The following is a 24,959-nucleotide window of genomic DNA, read 5'->3' as shown; positions in this document are numbered from 1 at the left end:
AGAAATAGCTACAGCAATTATGGGGCTGGAGCAATGAGTCAGCCATCAGAAGCACTGGCTGTTCTGCCAGAGGACCTGGGTTTTATTCCCAGCATCCATCTGGAGGATCACAACCATCTGTAATTCCAACTCTAGGAGATCTAATGCCCTTTTCTGGCATCTGTAGGCACTGCACACTTATGATATGCAGACATACATGTAGGCAAAACATCTCTATATAAGCAGGGTGTGGTGGTGGAGCACTCAGCATGCAGAGGCAGGCGAATCTCTTAGTTTGAGGCTAGAGTGAGTTCCAGGACAGCCAGGACTACACAGAGAAATCCTGTCTCCAAAACTCAAAATCACAAACCCAAAACAAAACAACAAAAAAACCTATACGCATAATATTTTTTAAAAAAATAGCCGGGCGGTGGTGGTGCACGCCTTTAATCCCAGCACTCGGGAGGCAGAGGCAGGTGGATTGCTGTGAGTTCGAGGCCAACCTGGTCTACAAAGTGAGTCCAGGACAGCCAAGGCTACACAGAGAAACCTTGTCTTGAAAAACCAAAATAAAAATAAATAAATAAAAAATCTCTAAAAAAGATCACTAGCTATAATAGTCAGACCAGGAACAGGGGTAATGGCTGAATGTCAAAGTACTTGCTGCACAAGGTGAGGACTCATGGAAAAACCAGGCGTGTAATTAAAAGGAGAGGAAAATAAATGCATGAGAAAGTAGGGATGCTCAGCAAAGGATCAGACAGTAGAACCCACGGCGATTCAGTGACCCACACTATAGGCCATTATCTTAGCCTGTGCCGGGAGACAGAAACCAATCAGGATGTCGCAAGCCCTGGTCCAAGAGTGCTGCCAAAGGCCCCGGGACTGACAGGCTTTGCGGGTGTCTGCAGAGGAGGGAGCTCCAAGCAGAGGATATGATCTGGACACACGAGGCTCCGACGCTGATGTGGAATGTGATGGAACAAGAAGGAACAGGAAGGATCTGAGGACAGAGGACAGCAGGAAAACAAAACCCTGTGAGGAGCTGCCGAGGCCAAGCTCCCCGGTGGCTTGTTTCCCTATCTCAACCATAAAACACTGGACGCACCTGAAGAACACAGAGACCACGAGTAGGAACAAGTATGTCCAAATCAAACAAGAAGTGAGCACCGGCACGGGTACGCGCCGTTCCTTGCATTTACCAGTTGAGAAAGCTTGGGTCCAACAGATTCAGTACTATTGGGTCGGGTTGGGTTGGGTTTGGTGAGACAAGGCTTTGAACTGGCAGCAACCTTCCTGCCTCTGCCTCCTAAGTGCTGGGATTGCAGAGTGGTCAGAACTCTGGTCATCTCGGCTGTGAGACCAGGAAGACAGCGTGCTACCGCCCCCGGTGATCCTGAGTTACAGCATGGTCCAGCCGCGCCGTGGCTCCTGACATGTACCAAGCTCTGAGCGAGGCTAGCTATACTAGCTACTTGAGTTGGATGTGGGCTAGCAGTTCAAACCTGCAAGCCAGCATCTGTAGGCAAACACGACGCTGGTAATGAGGAGGAAAGACACAGTGAGCCACACTGCATGCAGTGCTCCTGGTAGGCTCAGTCCCACCACACCATCTTATTTTAAACCACTGCTTCTTTTCCCCTGGGCTGAACACTGATAATTTGACTACTCAACTTATCGGTGAAATCTATACTTCAAGTATCAAACAACTTAGAAACGTCAATAAAAACTGAAAGGAAAACTTTGGAATCTATGTGAAAATCTTTAAAAACCTGTCTTGGGGCTCACAGGTAAGTCCCTGGGAAAACAGGAATGTTGAACATGCAGTGTTGTCCCTTCAACGGAAGATGTGCACAATTGGTTTCTGCCCACAAGGCTGAGAAGAGAGGGCGGTCACAGCCTAGGTGATCTTTGAGCAATCTGTACAGACAGGGGCTCCCTAAGCTCTTTCAACCGGGACTGGAGGAGCTAACGGCCCAGATGAGCTCTGCACTATCTGTATGACAGACCACATAGACTCTCCCTCGCCCTGAGAGTAACTGACAAGCGCTTTGAGAAGAGTCTCGATGTAATTATGCCTCCTTGTGCACATGGGATTGTGTTACGCCAGGAAACTTTCTTTTTTCCACATTGCACTGTACTTAAATATGCCTAAAATAGACTGCTGTTGTCAGACTCGAGGAGTTTGAACCGACACCAGCTCCTGAGTCGTGCTGGACCAGATTTCCCTCTTGCTGCATGCGGATCTTTACTCTGCTGGTTGCAGTGTTTGCAGAGATCCCACAAACCCCGAGGCCCAGGAATGACGTTATCACACCAACAGAACTTTCACATCAGCTGTTTTAGAAGAACGATGGCAGCATCATGAAGAAATGAACTCCATGGGACGTGGAGACTAATTCTGCAGAACAGACGGGCCAGACAGTGGGATGAAAAAGGGAGGGGTGTTTTTGGAGTGCTAAGATTTTTTTCCTTTGTCCTAGGACACAGTCTAGAGTCACCTGAGAAGGGGAGTCTCAACTAAGGGCCTGCCTAGATCAGACTGGCCCGTGAGTATGTCTGTGGGGGACTGTCTTGATTGTTATTGGATGTTCGAGGGCCCAGCCCCCTGTGGACAGTACCATTCCCCAGGCAGGTGGTCCTGGGCTCTAGAAGGAAGTTAGTGGAGCATGAGCCTGTGCAAACCAGCAGGTAGTGCTCCCACAGGCAGGAAGTGTTCCCACAAGCGGGCAGTGCTCCTGCAGGCAGTTCTCCCACAGGCAGGCAATGCTCCTGCAGGCAGGTAGTGCTCCCACAGGCAGCGCTCCTGCAGGCAGGCAGTGCTCCCGCAGGCAGGCAGTGCTCCTGCACGATTTCTGATACACCTCCTCAGTGGTGAGTGAGGTCCCTGCTTACAGGGTAAATCTGAATAAAATAGCAAGCAGGTCTGCCTTAGAGTCCCTGCTTTAACTTCCCTCAATGGCAGACTATAACCCGTAAACTAAAATAAAGCCTTCTTTCCCTCAGTGGCCTTTGGCCACAGTATTTTGACACAGAAATGTAAGGAACCAGAACGTTCCTTTAGGTTTTCATTAGCACTTCTCTGTCATACAGCAGAGACGGGGTGCAGCTACAACGTGTGTGGGAAATGCTGCGTGTGAACTACACGCAGCAGCTCACCTTTACGTGGTCAGGGCCCACATAATGCATTCTTCTCATGTCACATTCTTCAACAGTGAAATTTAACTTGAGGATGTACAGGAGCCACACTCCAAACAGAACCAACGTACACCTGGATGGGGGGAGTCAGGGATGGTAATGCAGTCTGTGATACCCAGAGAAGAACATAAACTAAGTGCAATCCTAATGCAAGTGAAAAAAAAAAAAAAACCTGTGGGTCGTGACCCCTCTGCAGGTTGGTTAGGCCCAGCCACAGGGGTCGCATATCAGAGAGCCTGCACACCAGCTATCTACCTTACAATCCATAACTGTAGCAAAATTATAATTTGAAATAGTTTTATGGTTGGGGTCACTACAACATGAAGAACTGTATTAATGGGTTGCAGCATTAGGAAGGTATCATTTCCTGATGAGATAGATCAGTTGTTTAGGATTCTCTTTTTTATAAGCAAATGTAGAACCATCCCCACACTGCCTCTTTTTGCAAGTGCAGAAAAATCCAAACCACACTGTGGATGGTAAAACTAAACAAGAGGTAGCATCAGTAGAATTGCTTGCTTCGATTTTTCTTTTTCTTTTTCTTTCTCTCTCTCTCTCTCTCTCTCTCTCTCTCTCTCTCTCTCTTTTTTTCCCCCCTGCTTCTTTAACTACCGTCAGGCCTTTATCAGAGACACATTCCAGGCACAAAGGGAGGTGGAAAAGCCAGAGATGCAGTTCTAATGTATGAAGTTCTCGCAGGTTTTAAAAGAAAAACAATCTCACATGCTGGCTAAACACCACCTGTAGCTGCAGACTGAGGGACCCTCTCTGGCCTCTGGCACTAGACACACACACGGTGTCCAGACACACCTGCAGACTAAATACTAAAAACCCCTAATAACCTCCCTGGATAGCTAGAGAATCCTACGAAGGAAGGAGTGATTCAAGAGCACCAACATTACCCCTAAGCACCTATGAGAGCTGTCTCTACAGCGCTCATAAATTCAAACATGCTTAATATTACACCACAAATACACACATGCACATGACAGACAGACAGACAGATACAAAGGCCTTGGAGGAAACAGTATCTAGTTTTGTCTCTAGAGGTCTTGGTGGGTTTGGTTTTTTTGTTTTACATAGGGTCTCTCTAATTAGTCCTGGCCTCACCTCTAACTCATAAACATCCGCCTGCCTCTGCTTTCCAAGTGCTGGGATTAAAAATGTACACCACCACGTCCAGCCAAGATCTTGGTTTTAATAAGTCCCCAGTAACACCGACAAATGAAAGGTTAAAGTATCTAAGCCACAATTTGAGAGCCATTGCTTTAAATAATATACAATCCTAAGCCCTATTTACTTTTATTTTATATGTACGAGCATTTGCCTGCATGTATGTACATTCCCCACATGTGTGGTTGGACCCCAGAGAGGCTACTAGATGAAGCCGTCAGATCTCCTGGGACTGAAGTCACAAGTGGCTATGAACCGTTACAAGGATGACCGAAACCAAACCCAGGTCCTCTGGGCGGGCAGCGAGCGCTCGGGAGGCACCTGCTCAGGAAGCACCTCTCAGACTCACCAATCTTCGTTCTTATACAAACAAAGGTGAGGAATAATCTTTTGAGGAAAATAACTTATTTTCTTAAGGCAGAGGCAGATTTTAAAAATAAAGCTCCTAGCACATTATGTTGGCCATACCAGATCAGACGCCAAATGCAGAGGAAACTGGTCTGAGGATGACAAAGCAAGGAGGGGCTGCTGGGCGTGTGAAGGCTTCTGAGTTCTCACTTCACTGTGCTGCACGTGGAAACCTGCACTGTTGCTTTGTTTTGTTTGGTTGATTTTTTTTTTTTTTTTTTTGAGACAGGGTTTCTCTGTGTAGCCTTGGCTGTCCTGGACTCGCTTTGTAGACCAGGCTGGCCTCAAATTCACAGAGATCCACCTGCCTCTGCCTCCCAAGGGCTGGGATTAAAGGCGAGCGCCACCACCGCCTGGCTACCTGCACTATCTCTTACTCTTCCCTTGGGACTGAATACATGGTCAGATAAAGAAGTATTGTCTATGAAAATGGCTTGGCCAAGTCAAAAGAATGCAAATCCACACACACATACACATACACACACACACACACACACACACACACACACACACACACACACATCTTATACATCCAAGATACAGGTAAACTTTAGTTCTCCAGAGCAGCGGAAAAATATGGGGGAGAGGGAGAAGGCATTTCACTGGGTCCCTTGATACCTTTTTATTAATCTTATGAGCTCAGTACATTCGACTCCTATCTTTGAACACTATGGCATGCGCACGTGCTTGCATGCGTGTTTGTGCATGCGTGCTCCCATGTATGCGTATCATGTGTGTCACAGCTTGTGTGGGGGCCAGAGTACTATCTGTTGGAGCTCGGCCTCTCTGTTTAGGTCCCAGGAGATTGAACTCAGGTCATCAGGCCTTTTAACTGGCATCTTTACTCTCTGAGCCACTCTTCCCTGCCTCCTATGCCTGTTTTTGAGACAGGATCTCTCCTCTTGGCCTAGAACTTTCCAAGCAGCGTGGATTGACTGGCTGGTGAGCCCCAGGGGCCCGGCTGTCTCCAGGACTCCCCCAGCTCACCTGGCTGCTTTACCACGGGTTCTGGGGATTGAGCTCAGCTCCTCAGCACTTTAATGACTAAAGTGTCTCCTGGGCTCCCATTGCCCCCGCCCCCACCCACTTGAGACAGAGTGTCAGATATCTCAGGATGGCCTCGAAATCGCTATGTAGCTAGAAGATCTTAAACTCCTAATTCTCCTGCCTCCACTTCCTAAGCACTGGGACAGCAGGCATATAAACTCTGATATAAAACCACATTTATGAATGATGACGATTAATGATGACGATCAAATCCAAAGGGTCTTGCATGCTAGCTGTGTCCCACAGGAGCCCCAATTTGACTTTTTTTTTTTTTTTTTTTTTTTAATGAAAGAGTATTAAAGACATCCTCACATCTGTTCCATGTGCCTCTCTTCAATGTAGCATGGTCTCAGGCCCTTCAGCAGACACCTGATTCAGTGCTGGGTGTGCTGGGTGCCTCAGGAGCCACCAGCTGACTGGGACCGAATGGGATACAAGTCTTTATTCCCATAAACGTCCATAAAGTGAGGTGGGAGACTAAATTTTGTCTTTCTCTCTGTTCCCACGCCCCTTCCTCTCTCTGCTTTTTGAAACAAATTCTTATGTGGCCCAGGCTGGCTTCAAAGTTAATATGGAGCCCAGGCTGGCCCTGAGGTCCTCCCCAGCCAGTTCAGTGCTGGGATCAGAGCGTGGGTTTATATTTTTTCTATCTAAAGGCTTGTGCAGAACTTTCAGCTTGGAGACTGTGGAGATGGCTCAGAGGGTTAAAACCACGAGCCACCAAGTCTAATGACCTGAATTCAATCCTGTGGGATGCACATGGTGGACCTGACTCCCCTGGGCTATCCTCTGACCCCCAAGTGCATCTAATGGCATATGTCTGCTGTGCATGTACGCATGCGCACACGCATATACACACTGCATAAATATATTTTAAAACAGGGCGTTACGTGATGCCTCAGGGGGTAAAGGTACCTGCCACCATGCCTAAGATCCTGAGTTTGATCCCCACAACCCACATAAAGGTAGACAGAAAGAACTGACTCTATAAATGTGTCCTCTGACCTTTAAAAGTACACTGCTGCATGTGAACACGCATACACACACACTGACTCACTCATACACATACACTCACTCTCACACACACTCACACACTCATATACACACTCACACACACACTCACTCACACTCATACACACACAGAAAAAGAGAAGAGGGAAAGAAAGATGGAAGGAAGGAAGGAAAGAGAGAAAGAAAGGAAGAAAGACAGACAGACAGAAGGAAAGAATGAATTTCAACTTGGGTTTCGCTGGTACCAAAGAAACCTATCACCTTCTTCCTTTGCTAATTTTCCAAGGTGCCGGATATGAGTCACCTGGCTTAACCGCTCGCTGCATCTCCAGTGTTTAATATTCAGTGGTATTCAGGAGTCTTCAGAGGACTTTAACTTGACAATTTACATTAGCTCACAATAGCTCAGGATGCCTCTTTTGTTAAGCAATGGTATAACACTGTAAGCTACTCTCAGGCATCCAAGCTCAGAGACTCATCATCTGCTGGGAATGGTGCTCCTGTCAAAACCATCTAGCAAATACGAGCCGTGCATAAACTCACTCATCTGCGCACTGAGTCTTCACTCAGCCGTGGCTCAACCTGCTCCTTGGACCCAACATTTTCCTCGGACCTCACCGAATGCTTCTCCTAACCTTACGCTGTTAACCAGGAGGGACAGTCTTGGGCCTGCAGGTTGTGCTTACTTGAGGATGTATTTTAATAGTAAGCTGGGTCTTCCCATCTTGTGCTGGGTTCCGGTGCACCATTGCAGGGACGGCCTGCAGCAATCACTTCTCGGCTTTACAGAGGCGAACTCATTTGGTATTGCTGAGGAGAGAGAGGAAGCTGGGGAAGAAAGAGACAAGGGATAAATGGATTATACTTTAAGAGGCTTTAAAGTTTATAGGTTTTATATTTTTAATGTGTGATTAAAAAAAAAAAAAACCCTGGCAATGGGCAAAGAGACACCTTGTTGTTGGCGGTGTTCATATGTCAGTCAGGGGCAGAGCAGATGGCAGTCTTTTGTTCATCCTAGCTTAATGCCTGGCTTGGTGGCCAAAGCTGTCTTATGCCTAGGACTCAAATCAAATCAAATCAGACCCAGGCGATGTGTCTCGGAAGGAAGAAGACAGACAGAGACCAGAAGACCACCATGCCACCCACAGCCCTGCCCTCCAGTGTATGGCACAGGCAGGCCACAGACACCTGCTTGCTGACACACTACACAACATGGATGGAGGATGCCAGCCATGCCATCGTGCCCACATGCCAGCCGTGCAGCCAGCCTGCACCTGGAGCCACCACGATGTGCAAGTGTGTGGTGATCAAATGGGGGAGAAAGGGAAGTGGAGCAGCTTGAGCATTATGAAGAAAAGATGAAAATGGAGACTGGAAGGTGGAAAGGAGTATCCTGGTGTGAGGACCAGCCCAGCCCTGCCACCTGGTGCCATGGTGAGGTCCCCGCCTGAGGTGCGCTGAGGGCCATGTCTGAGTCTGTGGCTCAGGTTACCACTGGAATACATGGACATATGCCTTGTCAGGGCAGCCACTGGGGCCCACTCGGATGCCTAGGGGCTGAGCATCACTGCCTCTATCCTTATGGATATGGCACTCTGGAGAGCTGGCCCCCTCTCTCACCGCCAGCAGTATTTGGGAGAATGAGCCGTGCGCCTCGCACAGGCAGCACGGCGGAGCTGGCCCTGATGGTGCTGTTGTGGGCGACACAGCCCCACAGGCAAAAGTGTGGGAGAGCTGACCCCATCACTTGTGTGCTGTGGGGTGGCACGGTCGCAGAGGTGATGCCTCCCCACCCCGCCCCTCCCCACCTCTGACAGTCAGGGGCATGAGCTCCGGAGATGCTGCAGCTGCAGCACTCAGGAGAGCACCCCCTGAACCTCACCTGGACAGCACAGCAGAGCTGACACTGGTGGGGGATGCAGGTGAACCAACCCTGAAGGCGAGAGCACGGGAGAGCTGTCCCCACACCTGATCTGCTGTGAGGTGGCATGGGTGTGGAGGTGATGCCCTAGTCAGGAGAGCTGGCCCCAAGAGCAGGAGAGCTTTCCCAGCCCCTCACTGGCTGCAGCACTTTGGAGAGCAGGCCCTGCACCTTGCCTTGGCAACATAGTGAGCCACCCTCATGACTGGAAGAGTGGAAGACCTACAGGCTGCAGCACTTGGGAAAGTGGGCCCCACACCCTGACTTGGCAGCACAGTGGGGCTGGCTCTGGAGATGTGGGTGTGGGTGAGCTAGCCCCAAGGGCATGAGAGCAGGACAGTTGACCCTGCCTCCTGCTGATGGCGGCATTGGGTGGCCTGGGCAGAGGACTGCTGGAGAGCTCACCCTGGTGGTGTGGAGAAGGGAGAGCTAGGGCACTGACCAGCTCTGCTTACCCCTCCCACCCCCCTAGCCCCCCACCCCCACCCGGCAGACCCAGATCCAGGGCTCAAGATGCTAGTTGTAAAGTATAAGAAAATGATTTAAGGGGTGGGCACTGTGGTGCAGGCCTATAATCCCAGCAGAGGCCAGCAGTCTCTGTGAGTTCGAGGCCAGCCTGGTCTACAAAGCGAGTCCAGGAAAGCCAAGGTTACACAGAGAAACCCTGTCTTGAAAAACCACAAAAACAAAACACACAAACCAAAAAAAAAAAAAAAAAAAAAAAAAAAAAAAAAGAAGAAGAAGAAGAAGAAAAGAAAAATGATTTAAGGTATATGAAAAAAAGGGGACTGTTACACTAGGATTTCAAAAGTTCAGAGTTTTAACACTGATCAATGGAATCCTATAAGCTAGTAGAACAACTGAATGTTAATACCAGTCACAAGGCCAAGATATTAAATTTCATTTGGTTGTATTCTAAGTATAGATTTAAAGGTGCTTCTTATATCTGTCAAACCTATATACCCAGCTCTCTGGACAGAGGAGAAAAAAATGTTCGTGTTTTTAGCCCAGGGCCGTAGCTTTTGCTAGGACTTGGAGACGTGATCCTACCCCAGCTGGTTTGCAGATACCTGTTAGCTGCTTCTTCTACAATGTGGATTTCAATACAGATAACAGCAATAATGTGAACTTATCTAAAACTTTTATTTCTTTTGTAAATAATGAATTCAGGTAAGCTTAGGGACCTCCCACAGGTCAGAAGTCTAGTCTAGATAAGTTAGATAAATATGGTGTTGATGACAGAGATAAGTCCAGATAAGCGTTGATAGTATATATACAAGTCCAGATAAGGATGTCCAGGTTTCCCCCCCTGCCTGCTCCTCAGGGAGGGAGCTCTCCTGGTCTTGAGATTCCTCCCCTTCCCCAGTGACTACAACTATGGGCCTCAAAGTTTCAAATGTAAGATTTTCCTTTAAGTTTTCTAAACTTTAACTTCTGTCCCTGGTTTGTATCTGTTTCAGCAGATTTCCCACTGAGAGACAGATTTCCACACGAGACACCACCCCGCAATCAGCCGCAATGGCCACCAGCCCCGGACTTGTATAAAGCTCATGTGGACCAATCCACTTGATGTGATTCCTCCATGCCTCTTCAGCCAGGCCAGCTAACCAGATGTTTCTGATGGATGCCCCACTGCCTGAATCCCTCCTATTCCAGCCTCCTGGATCCTGATTTCAGCAGGAAGCAGCTAAAGAGGGCATGTCCTCACCGGGCTGGAATGTTAGGTCAAAAGGGGACAAAATGGCTACCCACTGTGCCTACTGGCACACCTGGAGAGGTAGCTGTTGAAAACAAACAGACCTAGACCTATCAACGGGTAGATTCGTTAGCTGAAATTCTTCTACAATACAATGGGGTGCTTGACCTGCTTTATGCAGAACAAGGAGATAGTGTGTAGCTTTAAGAGAAAATTGTTGTTTCTATAAACATTAGATAATCTGGATGTACCCCCCAAAAAACAAACATTGCCAAAAAAAAAAAAAAAAAAAAAAAAAAAAAAAAAAAAAAAGAGGGGGGAACAACCTGAGATGAAATAAATTACTGGGTCTCCATTCACACTTCAGGATCCTTCTAGATAGTAACTCTGAGGTCAGCCATCTCAGGGCCTTTGACCCTTCTGTCTCTGCCCATTACTGTTGGCCCCTGCATCACTAATGCCTTAACTAGATGCTAATTCCCGTCTGGGTACCATTAAGCTGATGGTTATTAGATCCCAATGTAAACAGTACCACAGAGTCAAGGATTTGACTCAGCGTACAACTCAAGGGGGGAATGTGACTCATGACCACTTTTTAGGAACCCCAGAACGGTCCTGGCCAGAGTCCATCTTTTTGGTCAGTATTTAATTAAAGCTTGCTTCGAATCTGGCTCGAAAGATCGCGGTAGTGGCCTTACTCTCAACCGGTGGGATCAAGTCGCCTCCCATCCCACCTGGCTTCAGGATGACAAGGACAGAAGGCACAATTGCGTTGAAGATTCAAAACCCGTGGTGGGGTTTGAACTTTGCCACGCAGGAGAGCTGTAATGCTGCGTAGCTAGAACCCAGATTATCTTGGGCTATCTTAATAAACCCCACCAGACATTTAGCACCTAGATTCTGCATCTGACTTAGCAGACCAGATGCTAAGTGAACTTCCGACTACCTTGCAAAGCCTTTGGAACATATTAACACATAACCAACCCAAAGCTAACACTGTCATCAGACAGCATCTAAAACCTGCAGCAGAGCCGGGCGTGGTGGCACATGCCTTTAATCGCAGCACTCAGGAGGCAGAGGCGGGCGGATTGCTGTGAGTTCGAGGCCAGCATGGTCTACAAAGTGAGTCCAGGACAGCCAAGGCTAACACAGAGAGACCCTGTGTTGAAAAAAAAAAAAGGGAGTTGTTTCTAAGCTTGATGTCCTGTGTTGGACCCCCAGGGGCACATGGTGGAAGAGGTGGCCCCTACAAGTCGGCCTCTGACCTCCGAACCCCTGCCATGGTACTCATGTCTGCACATATACACGCACCATTTCAACAAGTAAAATGTAATAAATTTTTAAATGTCCCTAAATGTTGCCACGTGTCCCTGGGAGACAAAAGCACCCCAGCATTACTGGGACAGTTATCATGCATGCTGGTATTTCAATGCTGCCTCATTTGAAAGCCACGAAAGGTAATCAGAGTTAAACGAAAGTCTGAAATCAAAAGCTGAAACTAATGACATCTGCATTTCAGTATATAATCTGCGTTGGGATTGGAATGTACAATTTCAAGAGATCTTGGTTTATCAACATGGTAGTCAGGTCCTTACCTGTCAAGGGTGTACAGACAGTAAGCATGCACTGGCCTGAATCCACACATCGAGGTAGGCTGAACAAAGCAAGCCGGCAGCCAGTGCACAGCGGTGGGAGGACTGCACCCTCTCCCAGGTCCAGATGATTTATGTGGCGTCCCACAGTTCCCCCCAAGGCATCAAAACCACAGAAAGTGCTGCTTGCTCAAGTTTCCCAATGGTCTCCCAACCGTCTCCTAGTAGGTAGCTGTACACACACAGTCCCTCCCTCCAATACCTCAGCCGGAGTTTCACAACCCGACCTTAAACAAGAACCACTTGAGTCGGCAGAGCATGCAAATTCCTACACTTCATGCCCAGACTGTAACACCTGGCAGGATCAGGCGAGGACGCCCATTTTTAAGCCATTCCCTCATGTAATGTGTGTACAGCACTCTAAAATAAAAATCCACCTTTTCAGCAACCTTTTCACGGCAGATAAAGCACATGGAACAAACAGGTTTCTGCCCGAAGGCTGTCAAGATCCTACAAAATGAGCCAAGATATAAGGGTCTGTCTTCAATGAAGAACAAAATCACTGTTCGGAAAATCTGCGCCCTGCTTGTTCTGGCTAATTAACCCTTTGTTGTCCCGAGGGAGGTTTTAATCCACACCAACTGAGATGCTATGTATGCCCACACACCAGAAGAGGGCACCAGAGTCATTATAGATGGCTGTGAGCCACCATGTGGTTGCTGGAAATTGAACTTTGGACCTCTGGAAGAGCAGACAGTGCTCTTAACCTCTGAGCCATCTCTCCAGCCCACAAGTTTAAAATATTAAGGCAATGAAACTCCAAATGCTTGGGACAGTCTCAAAAAAATCCATTCTCCAAAGCGAAAATGAGTCTAGACTAAGGGTACCGACGGTGCCTCTCCAGGGTTTTACCCAGGAGCAGGTACTCCCAGGACCTGGCTCTCAAACCTTCCTTGGATAAGGCCCTTGATAAACAGCAAACACCTCTCAACCTGCTTATCTGCTTTGCTGCTTGATTTCCCTGCACTGGAGAGACAGGTGCTGACAAACACCAGCAAACGGCAGTCGATTTGCCCACTCCCCACACTAACATAGGAAATCCCTGAGTGAGGGTCCTGTCTGTTTTGCTCACTGTTGTAATTCGGGATCCTGAGAGTGCCTGTGTGCCGGCTGGTTGGCTGAAGAGAATAAAGGAACGCACTGACCCTCAGTCTGCAACTGGATCACACTGAGAGTGCACCCAAATTCACCTGTGCTCCCACATCAAATATAAGCATCACTGGAGTCTCTTTTCTATTTATTTATTTATATTTACTATTTTGTTTTTGTTTTTTTTTTTTTCTAGACAGGATTTCCCTGGACCTTGCTCTGTAGACCAGGCTGTCCTCAAACTGGGAGATCTGCCAGGCCCTGCTTCCCAAATGCTGGGAATTAAAGGAGTATGCCACCAACACCCCAGCTAAAGTACAAGTCACCAACACCATAGCTAAAGTACAGGCCACCAACGCCCCAGCTAAAGTACAGGCCACCGATGCCCCAGCTAAAGTACAGGCCACCAACACCATAGCTAAAGTGTAGGCATCTTTTTTGTTTTTCAAGACAAGATTTCTTTGTGTAGCCTTGGCCCTCCTGGAACTCACAATGTAGTGTAGACCAGGGTGACCTTGAACTTGGAGATCTACCTGTCTCTGCCTCCCAAGTGCTGGGATTAAAGGCATATGCCATTACTCCGGCTCATTCACTGTTTCTTCAGTGTCCAGGTTACAAATAAGACCCCCTGAATGTGAGTGGAGGGAGGGACAGGCAAGCAAATCAATGAGGGTTCCATATTCCAGTGGGGGTGTGCCTGGGAGAAAAAGCAACTGTCATCTGATGCCACCACCTTCCTAAGAGAACAGGAAAGAGTTAAAATGCTCAACTACTATGTCAATTTGATGTGGGCCAAGACATGGTTGAAGTAAGTTTATTAATCTGCAAAAAAACAGGGTTGGGCAAAACTTTGTATTGCTTTTCTTCCTTCCTGGGGCATTAGAGTCCTCACTCACCTAACTTTGCAAAGTAAGAACAGTAAATGGCTTGGCTAGTTGGATGGGTGCTAAAAATGTTGGGGCCCTGGAGAGAGAAAAAGAAAGCAAGGATAAACATTAAAGTTAGACTAAAGGCCCCCAAAAGGAAAGAGTGGGCAGTTTACTTCTCTTTTCTTTTCTCTCTCTCTTTTTAAGTTCAAACACACACAGAGAGAATGCAGCAGTGTTTACTATAGGCTGGGCTTGAAGGCAGACAGCCATGAAGGGGAGGGAGGGAAAGGTTCTGGCGAGCAAGGAGCAGCATGGGTGCCACAGTCTCCCCTCCTCTGCCCACTGGGGCTCAGCAGTTCAGAGGAACCTGCAGAGAGAGGCCCATGCACCTACCCACACCCACAAACTGTTTTGGGGCCCAACTAGGAGATCCTCTTTAAATCCGAGCGCTGGCTGGCCCCCACCTTCGCACAGAGGAACCTAGCTGGAAATCGGGGTTGTGGCAGCGTAAGAGTCAAGTTAGCTCTATTACAACCATAGTGCCTGTGAAGAATTCAGTCAGCCAAAGTCAGCCAGACCGCGGCCATGTTATCTAAGCCTTTGCTGAATATCTATGCCAAGCTGAGACAAGTTAAGAAAAATTTCCACTGCTACTCCTCATTGCTTCTACCCCACCCTACCTGGAATCCCCTAGCTTAAGATAATTTCAAGAATAAGTACACTCTCATACCCACCCCTATCTCACCCTAACAGCTGCCAAGACCAACAGCCTCTGGGCTGACCCCTCACTCCTTCCCACTCCCCATTTAATCTACCCAATCCCCTTAGAGGTTAATTCTGTTAGCCCATTAGGTTTGTACTAATTGCTGTTGCTGAATTATGCTTCTGTAAAGGGTTTTTTTTTTTTTTAACCCACTGCTTTGGGTACTCGGGGTCCCCAACTCTTTTGAGCTTGTTGGACCCCGGAGCGTTGGCTCAATAAAACTCCTTTGCTTTTCCATCGACTCTGGACTCCGACTCTCCCTGGGCTTGTAGGAACAGACTCTAATGGTCTGAGACTAACAGCAGAGCACAGACTGGAATCAATCCAGAGGGAGTGAAGGATGGGCCAGCTGCTTAAGGGGAGGACTTTGGAGTATCATCAAAGTACTTGGTAGGCATGCATGAAATTCTCAAAAATTAATAAAAACATCCTACTTTCAGAAGTGTGAGATTTCTACTGAAATGCACAACTTGGGGTTTTCTCAAGGCATTTGAGGGGGTTCTCCTTTTTTGCTTTGTAGGTCTTGTTTTGAGACAGTATCTTCACTATTCAGTCCAGACTGACTTCAAATTCAGGATCCTCCTGCTCAGTCTCCTGAGTACTGGATTACAAGTGTATGCCACAACGGCAGTGTGGGCTGACCCATCTTTAATAGGCGAATACTGAGGCTTGTACCTTGTCTGCTACGGAGGGTTGGACCACAGCACCTTACAGTGTACAGATGTGTGCTTTGGTTTAAATACACTTCAAAGTCTACGAGGGAAACTACTCTCACAGCACCGTGGTGGGTGCATTTTGAACCAGGAAACAGGGAGCAGGGGTGGTCAGAGCTAGCTAAGCAGATGCCCCTGTGGCCAGCCACAAACCAGGAAGCCTCTAAGCACAGCAGCAGTAACGTGCAGCACAAAGAACTCTGAAGCCAGCAGAGACCAAGGTCTTCATTCTGTTCCCTGAAAAGGTCAGGAGGGACAGATGCTAAGGACAACAAAGGAAATAGCTGGGTGTGGTGGTGCACACCTGTCATCCCAGCACTCTCAGGAGGCAGAGGCAGGTGGATCTCTGTGAGTTTGAGGCCAGCCTGGTCTACAGAGTGAGTCCAGACAGCCAGGACTACAAGAGAAACCCTGTCTGGAAGAAAAACAAAAAACAAAAAACAAAAAAACCCAATACAGGAAATGAGCAACAGCAGCTGGAGGCTGCAGAGATGCCCACGTGACTTTCTGAAGCAGCTTTACACTTAGAGAAAGACGGCAAGGACAATACCAGGAATTCTCCTGTTGCCATCTGCTCCTGTATAACATGCATAATTTATTTAAACACCTGAAAGCAAGGTGGAGGCATAGTGACACCCTGAATATTATTTTCCTAGAAACAAAGTCATCCTTTATACAAGCCCAGTATAATCATCAACGTGAGGACATGAACACTGACTCAAAACTAGACTCTAATATAAAAGTCTCAGGAAGATCTTCCTAGTAGTTCCAAGTCATGATTATTTAACAAAAACAGCAACAAAACAATTGTTGCCCCTTTTCAAGGACACGGTCCAGCATCATATGTGAGGCCCAATGTCTTGTCTCTTTGGCTTCCTTTAATCTGAAACAGTCTTGGTATCTCTGATGACCTTGACATCTTCTCAAAAAGCACAGGTGGAGTGTTTTACAGAATGTTCCCTGGTTGAGGTTCATCTGATGTTTCTTCATGATTCAACTCAACTGGGGCCAGAGCTACACAGTGGGAGCCTGTCCTTTTCTCTCAGTGTTTTCTCAGCAGGCACGTGGTGCTAACTGGCCTGGCACTTGTGACAGCTCATGTGAGCTGCTGGTTAAGGTGGTGTGAGTCCGCTGCTATTTTCTCTTGGTGAATTAATCAGTGACTGGGTGGGAGACTCCGAGTTCCCTCCTTCTTTTTCTGGGAAGAGGGAATGCACCAGGGGAACCTACTTTTACAAAGCATTTGCCTGCGTGCAGTTTCAGAGGATGAGACCCTGACCGTCCTGGTAGGGAGCAACGAAGGCAGGCAGGCACAGCACTGTGGAGTCACTGAGAGCTCACAGCCATCCTCAAGTTAAAAGCAGAGAGAAAGAAACTGGGCCTGGCGTGGGCTTCTGAAATCCCAGCCTACCCCCAGGGACTTCCTGCTCTAGCAAAGCCATAGCTCCCAATCCTTCCTAAATTGTTCCATCCATTAGGGACTAAGCGTGCATTCAAATATATGAACCTGGGGGGGGGGCATTCTCATTCAAACCATCATCTCTAGAAACTAAGTTCCTCCCCCATTCCACCCCCACCCCCGCTTCATCAAATCTGCTTGTTTCAGTAGCCACTGGTGGAGAAAAGACTCCATTCACACCTCAGGAGTAAGACTTGTCAGAACAGGGCACCGGGGGCTCCTGCCAGGCTCCTCAAGGCCCCTCACTCATGCTCACTCTCATCAAGTAAGAAAACTAGGGAGGAGCTGGGAAGGTGGCCCACGGGTTAAGAGTAGTTGGTGTTGGTGCACACCTTTAATCCCAGCATTCGGGAGGCAGAGGCAGGCGGATTGCTGTGAGTTCGAGGCCAGCCTGGTCTACAAAGTGAGTCTAGGACAGCCAGGGCTACACAGAGAGACCCTGTCTCGGAAAAAAACAAAACAAGAGCAGCTGTTGCTCTTATAGAGGACTCTGGTTCAGTTTCCAGCACCCACACAGCAACTCACAACCATCTCTAATCCAGTCCCAAGAGATCTGACGGGACCTGGGAACTGAAGAACAGGAGGAAATGAAGACAAAAAGAGGAGTCTGTTCCGACCGTGTTAACCTCAGAACGAGCAAGCAAGTTCCTACTTCTGAAGCCAGCAACACACACATAAATCTGAGAAAAACAACCAAAACACAGAACAGCCTTTCACACTCAATCGGGCACCCTTTTATCTTATTTACTTATTTTATTTTTTGCTTTTTGGGACAGGTCTCTCTATGCAGCCATGGCTACTCTGGAAATCATTATGTCTGTAGATCAGGCTCAAACTCACAGAGATCTGCCTGCTTACACCTTCAGAACACTGGGATTAAAGGTGTGCACCACTGTGCATACCAGGAATCCTTTTCCCTTGAACCTTGAAAAAAAAAATCTTTTTTTTTTTTTTAAACAAAATGTTATTATTGTGCTGGTGGCTTGAATGAAAATAGCCCCTATAGACTCAGAGAGTGGCACTATTAGAGGTGTGGCCTTGTTGGAGAAATGGGTGGGCTTTGAGGTTTCAGATGCTCATGCCAGGCCCACTGTCACTCTCCCTTCCTGCTGCCCGCCAATCCACACATAGAACTCTTGGCTTCTTCTCCAGCACCATATCTGCCTACGTATCCCTGCACTATTGCTGCTACAGATTACTACTACACTTTCTGCCCTGACACTAATGAATTAAACCTCTGAAACTGTGAGCCAGCCCCAATTAAATGTTTTACTTTTTAAGAGTTTATAAAGTTGTGTCTTCACAGTAATACGGCAGCAGAAACTCTAACTTAAGACAATTACATTTGACAGTTTCATACATTTACATAACTAAATTTAGTCTTCTTTTGTTTTGTTTTTCAAGACTCACTTTGTAGACCAGGCCGGCCTCGAACTCACAGCGATCCTCCTGCCTCTGCCTCCCGAGTGCTGGGATTAAAGGGCATGTGCTACCACGCCCAGAGAATGTTAGTCATTTTTATACCCATTTTTTCTCCTGCTCCCATTGCAGCCTTTCTCAACTTACCAGTAGCTATGCCACTGGAGAAAATGACACCTTTTCCAACAACCTTTAATTACCAATGGTCCCTCAGGGAGGGGATTATAAAATGTCAAGAGGTCCAATTTTGTTTGGCAAAAGACTTTAAGCCAACATTTGGGCAAGCTCCCAAATAAACATACCAGGTTTTGGTCATACATGGAGTATGTATGTGGACATACAGCAAGAAGCAACAGACACAGCCTTTCCTTCAGAAGGTCTTACAATCCCACCTAAAAAATAAAAATAAAATAGAATAAAAACAAAGAAACAGACCAGCGCATCCCCTGCCAGTGTACTTAGCTCTGGGGTTTTCACATTTACCATACTCTGAGCTTGACACGAGGGCAAAGTGTTAAAAAAGGACTTCAGAGATTTGGGGCCACAGAACCTTTAAAAAGGCTCCCCTGAACAGGAAGTGCAGTGGGGTACGGGGGCAATGCCACCAGCGTAGGGACAGCAGGTCCTGGTGGGTGAAGTCTGAGGACACTGTGTCTGAAGGGCCCAGCCAGGAGGGACAGTGTGCTGAGGCTGACAGAGGAGGGACAGTCCCTACCACTGGTGCTGAAGTCATACAGGTGGAATAAAAGGGATTTTTCTAAGCGGAGCTGGATGTTGAAGAGACCTCTCTTAAGGCTGGACCAGAGACAGAGGCATCCCTTCAGAAGGCAGTGCGAGATAAAAGCCTGCCACAGAGCCCCAGGGAGACACTGAGCACCTGGAGGGTACAAACCGGACGAAACCACCTCAGCCACCTCAAAGCAATGTCATCAGTTCTGATTGGATCCCTTCTGAGGGATCAGAACACATTAATGCTACAAAGACATGCAAATAGTTGCCTTGCTTACTAACTCCAAGCCTAGGTCTGAATCCGAGATCTGGAGCTGCTAAAGGCTTTCTAAAGCTCACTACCCCTTTTTTATAAAGTGGGAGAGATAACTGTACCAAACTGTAGGCTTCGTTTTCTTAACCAATATATTTTATTACGAACTTATTAACCGAGCTTACGTCCTTTATAACCCAATTAACCTAAACGATAAGAAAAGAGGATGAAAGAATAACAAAACCATAAGGATATCAGTTCCAAGGAACGATTCTCCTGGCACAATCAGCAGGATTTCTTCTGCTGGAACCTAGAGTAACCAGAACCCAGAACCTCAGCAGGAGCTGGAGCCACGAAGCCTTCCCTTGAGCGAGTGGTTCTCTCTAGGAGCGTCTCGAAGTGCAGCGATGAACAGCCAAAACTATCTGAAGTCTCCAAAAGCCCCACCTCTTGTTTCTGGCTCACTTTTATATCTCTTCCAGAGTCTGTTCACGGATCTTTTCAGCTGGCAACAATCAAGCTCCCGCACGAAGTGGTTTGCCTTCTAGTGGATTAACCTCACCTGTTCTCTCACAAGACTGTTCCCCATCCCACACTTGGGATCATAACAAAAACAGGTTTATCTCTCCTTCACCAAACTCACAGGGCTACAGTGAAATCAAATGAGCTAATCTATGTAACAGTTCTACAACATGTTTCATAGTACAGGGGGTGGGGAGCAGGCTTTGAAGACTTAGCACGATTAACGGACTACAAAGTATTCATAAGTGTGTCACATATGCTTAGAAGCTGTGCTGCTAGAGGCATGTGAGTCTAGACGTCGGTGTCTTCTAAACTTAATGGAAGAAATGAAACCCTGAATCCACCTGTTTCTTTTTACTTGTTTCTTTATATTGGTTTTTTTTGAGACAGGGTTTCTCTGTGTAGCCTTGGCTGTCCTGGACTCTTTTGTAGACCAGGCTGGCCTCGAACTCACAGAAATCCACCTGCTTCTGCCTCCTGCGAGCTGGGATTAAAGGTGTGCACCACCTTGCCTGGCTTTTTAAGATATATTTTTATTATTTCATTTTATTGTGTGAGTGTGAATGTGCATGTGTGTGTGTGCACATGAGAGGGAGATAGTGTGTGTGTGTACTGTGTGGGTGCATACATGCCACGGTCTGCAAGTGGAGGTCATGTATGTAAAGAGCTCTTTTTGTGGGTTCCCTCCTTCCAGCACTGGGTCCTGGGGACAGCAGAGGCCTTTACCCACTGAGCCACTTGTTAGGCCCTGCAGAGGCCTTTATCCATTAAGCCAGTTGTCAGGCCCTATTTTTATTTTTTTCATTGTGTGCACATAATATGTGTATGTGCATGTGAGTGCATGTGCCCATAGGGACCAGAAGAGGGCACTGCATACCCCGCGCTGTGGCCATCATCAGCTGAGCATGCTATAACCAAGGTGGCTTGGGGAGGGATCTCTATCACTTAGTGTTTACGAAAGAAGACACAAGCCGTAGGCTTCCATTTATGCACAGTGTAAGAGAAACAAGTCAGGCCAGGGTTAATGCTAGGAAAGGCAGTGACAGGGTATGACACAAGTTTTGGTGTGTTCTGTTCCTTGATTTGAATGCAGCACACGCTCAGTATGGACATTTGTTCAGCAACACACTTTAGGTACCTCTACTTTCCTTGAACCTACGCACATTTCTAAACGTGGAGGTCAGAAGAGGATGGGGTTAGTCCTCTCCTTCCACTGTGTGGGTTCCGGACACTGAGCCCAGACCATTAGGCAGCAGGCCCACCCTGGCTCACTGAGCCATCTCACTGGCTTTACATATGCATGCATGTGTGTGTGCCTGTGTGTGTGTGTATGTGTATTTTATATATATAAATCAAGACAGGGTCCCATACACCCCAGATGACTTGCTCTACAGTAGCAGCTGCCTTGAACTCCTGACCCTCCTGGCCTCTCTCCCCCCCAAGTGCTGAAACTCAGAAACCTCCAGCACCACACCCAACTCCGAGGACCTACCCTGTATTTCAACAGGAGCAAACCTTGTTTGGTGTCCAGGGAAGCTGTTACCAACTGTGAGCCCCTCTCGGTTCATTCCCATCACCGCCCGCCCCAATGACACCCCACTTGTTTTCTCTATGGGAGTGCTTAAGCTGGGTTTCTCTCCCAGGAGAGCCCTTGTGCCACCATCCACAGTTTTGGCTTCCTCCCATACTGGACACTGTGAGGCACACCCCCTCCAGTGGCTGCCTCTGCTAACTGATCCAGTCCTTGCTTCCCCACCCTAGGCAGTTATTTTATATACATACGTACATACATACATACATACATACATACGTGTGTGTGTGTGTGTGTGTGTGTGTGTGTGTATATGTATATATTCCCAGTTGTTTCTAAGCCAAACCTTTCCAGCTAGACTAGCAAAGTGGGACGTGCTTTTGAAGGGTGATCACTACCCTCTTGGCTCCACAAACAGCGCAGAATAAAACTCTCCTCCAGAGCAGGACAGGTGTGGAGGGTGGCTCGCTCTCTCTACTTCCCACGTGTCTTGGTTAGGGTTTCTATTGCTGTCATGCTATACCAAGAGCAACTGGGAAGAAAGAGTTTAATTTCAGCTTATACATCACAGTCCCTCCCTGAAGGGAAAACAGGGCAGGAAATGAAACACAACAGGCACCTGGAGGCAGGAGCTGAGGCAGGGGCCATGGAGGAGTGCTACTTACTGGCTTGGTCCCCACAGCTTGCTCAGCCTGCTTTCTCATACAGCCCAGGACCACAAGCCCACAAAGAGCTGGGCCCTCCCCCACTGCAGGACAATCTGGTGGGGGCATTCTTTGAATTGATGTTCTCTTTTCCCAAATGGCTCCAATTTGTACCAAGTTGATACATTTCACTAATGTCACAAGAGACAGCTGCTAGCTTGAGGCTGCTCTGGCCAGCCCAGGAAGGCGCAGGAAGAAATGGAGGAGGCAAACCAAGGACAGGTGTTTCGTCTTGAGTATTTCCCTAACCCGTTGCCACTTAACCTATTTTGATGACATGGGGCAATTAGCAATGTACGTCAAACTGAATGAAATTTCAGAATCATCATAAATGTGTGCTTTTCAAACTTCCTGCCTGCCCCCGTCACTGTCTTCCAGAAGCTTCATCAGGTCTTCTCATCTTACTCTGTTTAGGCCAGGCATGTTGGCACAGGCCTGTAATCCCAACACTTGGGAGGGGGAGGCCAGTACAGAAAGTGTTCAAAGCCAGCATCGCCTGCACAGCAAATTCAGGGCCAGCCTGCGCTACATGATACCCCAGGTCAAAACCCAAGCCAGACCAACCAATCAACAAAAAACAGCTGCCATCCCCCACCCCCACCCATCATCCCCCACCCCCACCCCCACCCATCATCTCCCTCCATTTCTTTTCAAGTCTCAAGGAAAACCATCAGCCCCAGCAGTCTCTACCAACTTACAGAGACAGCATCACCCACACAGCAGACAAGCTGTCAAGGAGCTCAGCAGTCCTGATGACAGTTCATGTTAATCCTCTCATCCACACACTAGGACATCTGGTGACTCCCAACTCTGCAACCAGAAAGGCTAGACACTGCTCTGAGATGTCAGGATGTGGGATTACACAAATGAAGCCAAAACCTGTCCTTTCTGGTCCTTTCACTCAGCAGACATAGATGGCTCCTGCATATGTGTCTGCCTGCAGGTACAAGAGGATTTACCATTATAAACCAAGGAAGGATTGGCTAGACACCAGAGGGCAGAGATGAGCCTGACTCTCCTTCCTTTGTGAGGCTAAAAGCCAGCACAGTCCTTATCTGAAGGGTCCTGCAAGCCATCAGTCCCAGAAAAAGCACAACACAAAACACCGCTTTTTCCTCCTTTTAAGTAAATGACACTTAATTTGGTTAAGGTTGAATTAAGACGGAGAGGAATAAAAATTTCATTTTCAAGTCGGCTAGTGATTCTGCAGAGTTCTCATTAATGATAGAATTTTATTTTATATAGTTACAACCATACACCCACTGGCCTGGAAGAGACCTCAGCCATCAGCAGGTTAAGCTTTCCAGTACAGACCACAGGAGGGCCAAGGTCATCCAGCTGGTGTGGGTTAGGGACAGGAGCTCCCCTAGTTGACCAGGGTCCTACCAAATGTTCTCTAACCCCGTCCCCCACAATACAGAAAGAAAAACAAACAAAACAGCGCATTAAAAAACGCACCTTCTCGCCAGTCCACAGCTTAACATTTCTAAGGAACCAAAACCGGCCACCCCAACGTGTCTCCATCGCAAGGCTGGCCGCAGAGAGGGGGCGGGGAAGGTCACCATCGAATTTCCTCCGGCAGGAATCTACCCATTTTCACACAGCACGCCTACCCACACTGACGCACAGGGAGGAACCGTGAGCCACTAGTGACCCTGCAGAAGGTTCCCCAAGACAGTCACGGAATATACGGAGTCAATTCGGCTCTGCCGGCCCAGAAGGTTCCAGCAATGAATTAAAATCCCAGAATCGAGCGGCATAGAAAGAGGGCTACCCGGGCTGGACCTGCCACGCGGGGCGGGTCCTCCTTACCCGCAGCGCGCGCCCACACCTGCGCCGGCTGCCCGGGCGCAGATCTAAGCGGCCCCGGGGCCGCGACCCTCCGCCTGCGTCCCCTCGCAAGCGCGTCCAGCGTCGCACGGCTGGGGAAGAGCCGCTGGGCCCGAGTTGTGAGTGGGCAAAGGCCAGTGCCTGGGTTCCCCGGTGTCCGCTATGCCGACTGGGGGCTGCGCCACGTACCTCGGCAGGCAGGTGCCGCTGCTTGGCTTCGCGGCTTCTGGGGCCAACGCTCCGCGCCGCCCGCCGCCTCCGTGCGCATGCTAGGGAGGAAGCGCTGGCTAGCCGCCAGCCCGGGGCCCCGAGCCCAAGCCCTCCCCCGGCGCCGCGATCGCGCCCATTCAGCCCTCGGACGGTCAGCTCCCCTGCGCGGCTGCGGAGGAAGGGTGGGCGGAGGCGGGGTCGCGCATCACGAGGACGCGGGAGGCCAATCAGAGCGCGCGGGGCCACACGGAGGCTCTGCCTTCAAGCCCGCCGCCCCCTCCGTCTGGTTGCGGGAGGGGGCGCGGGGCACCTCCAGCCCGGACGGGGGATCGGGCGTCAGGCGGCCTGGGACAAGGGTGCCCCGCGCCTGGGGCTCTCTCCCACTCTCTCCGGGCTTGCGCGTGCGTAAGTCGATGGTAGAAGACGCCCCGGGAAGCAAAGGTGGCTCTGGAACGGTTGTGCGCTTTTGACAGAGCATCCAATTAGGAGTCGCACAGCCAGGGAATGAAGGGGCTTGACGTAGTCACGTGCCATATTCGCCTTCTGCGGCCCACTGGTCTTCAGACAGTTAACTGGTTCTGAGTTCCTGAGTCCCACGAGGCCCAACAACAGCCTAGATCAACGGTTCTCAACCCGGGGGTGAAACGACATTTTCACCAGAGTCGCCTAAGAACATTGGAAGATACATAAATGTTTACATTACAAAATTACAGTTAAGAAGTAACGATAAAAAAAAAAAATAGTTTTATGGGTTGGAGTCACCACAACATGAGGAACTGTATT

General features: G+C 48.5%; 1 protein-coding gene and 1 non-coding gene across 2 annotated transcripts in view; one reads left to right on the top strand and one right to left on the bottom strand.

Annotated features, from left to right (window-relative positions):
* Positions 1-24,321, bottom strand: part of St3gal5 (ST3 beta-galactoside alpha-2,3-sialyltransferase 5) — a 39,277-nt gene extending 14,956 nt beyond the window's left edge. The window contains exons 1-3 of the mRNA XM_051154719.1: positions 24,156-24,321; positions 7,503-7,626; positions 3,139-3,250 (exon numbers count right to left, since the gene is read on the bottom strand). Of these exons, the coding sequence (XP_051010676.1) occupies positions 3,139-3,250; positions 7,503-7,626; positions 24,156-24,234 (315 nt within the window). The 5' untranslated portion in view covers positions 24,235-24,321. The remainder of the gene's footprint in view (positions 1-3,138; positions 3,251-7,502; positions 7,627-24,155) is intronic.
* LOC127197848 (small nucleolar RNA SNORA48) lies at positions 7,741-7,884 on the top strand. Its single transcript, XR_007831799.1, has one exon. It is a non-coding gene; the product is annotated as a small nucleolar RNA SNORA48 (small nucleolar RNA).
* Positions 24,322-24,959: the final 638 nt, after the last annotated feature.

The sequence above is a fragment of the Acomys russatus genome, chromosome 13 (genome assembly GCF_903995435.1).
Source record: "Acomys russatus chromosome 13, mAcoRus1.1, whole genome shotgun sequence".
NCBI lineage: Eukaryota > Metazoa > Chordata > Mammalia > Rodentia > Muridae > Acomys > Acomys russatus.
This window is presented reverse-complemented; position numbering and strand designations above follow the sequence as displayed.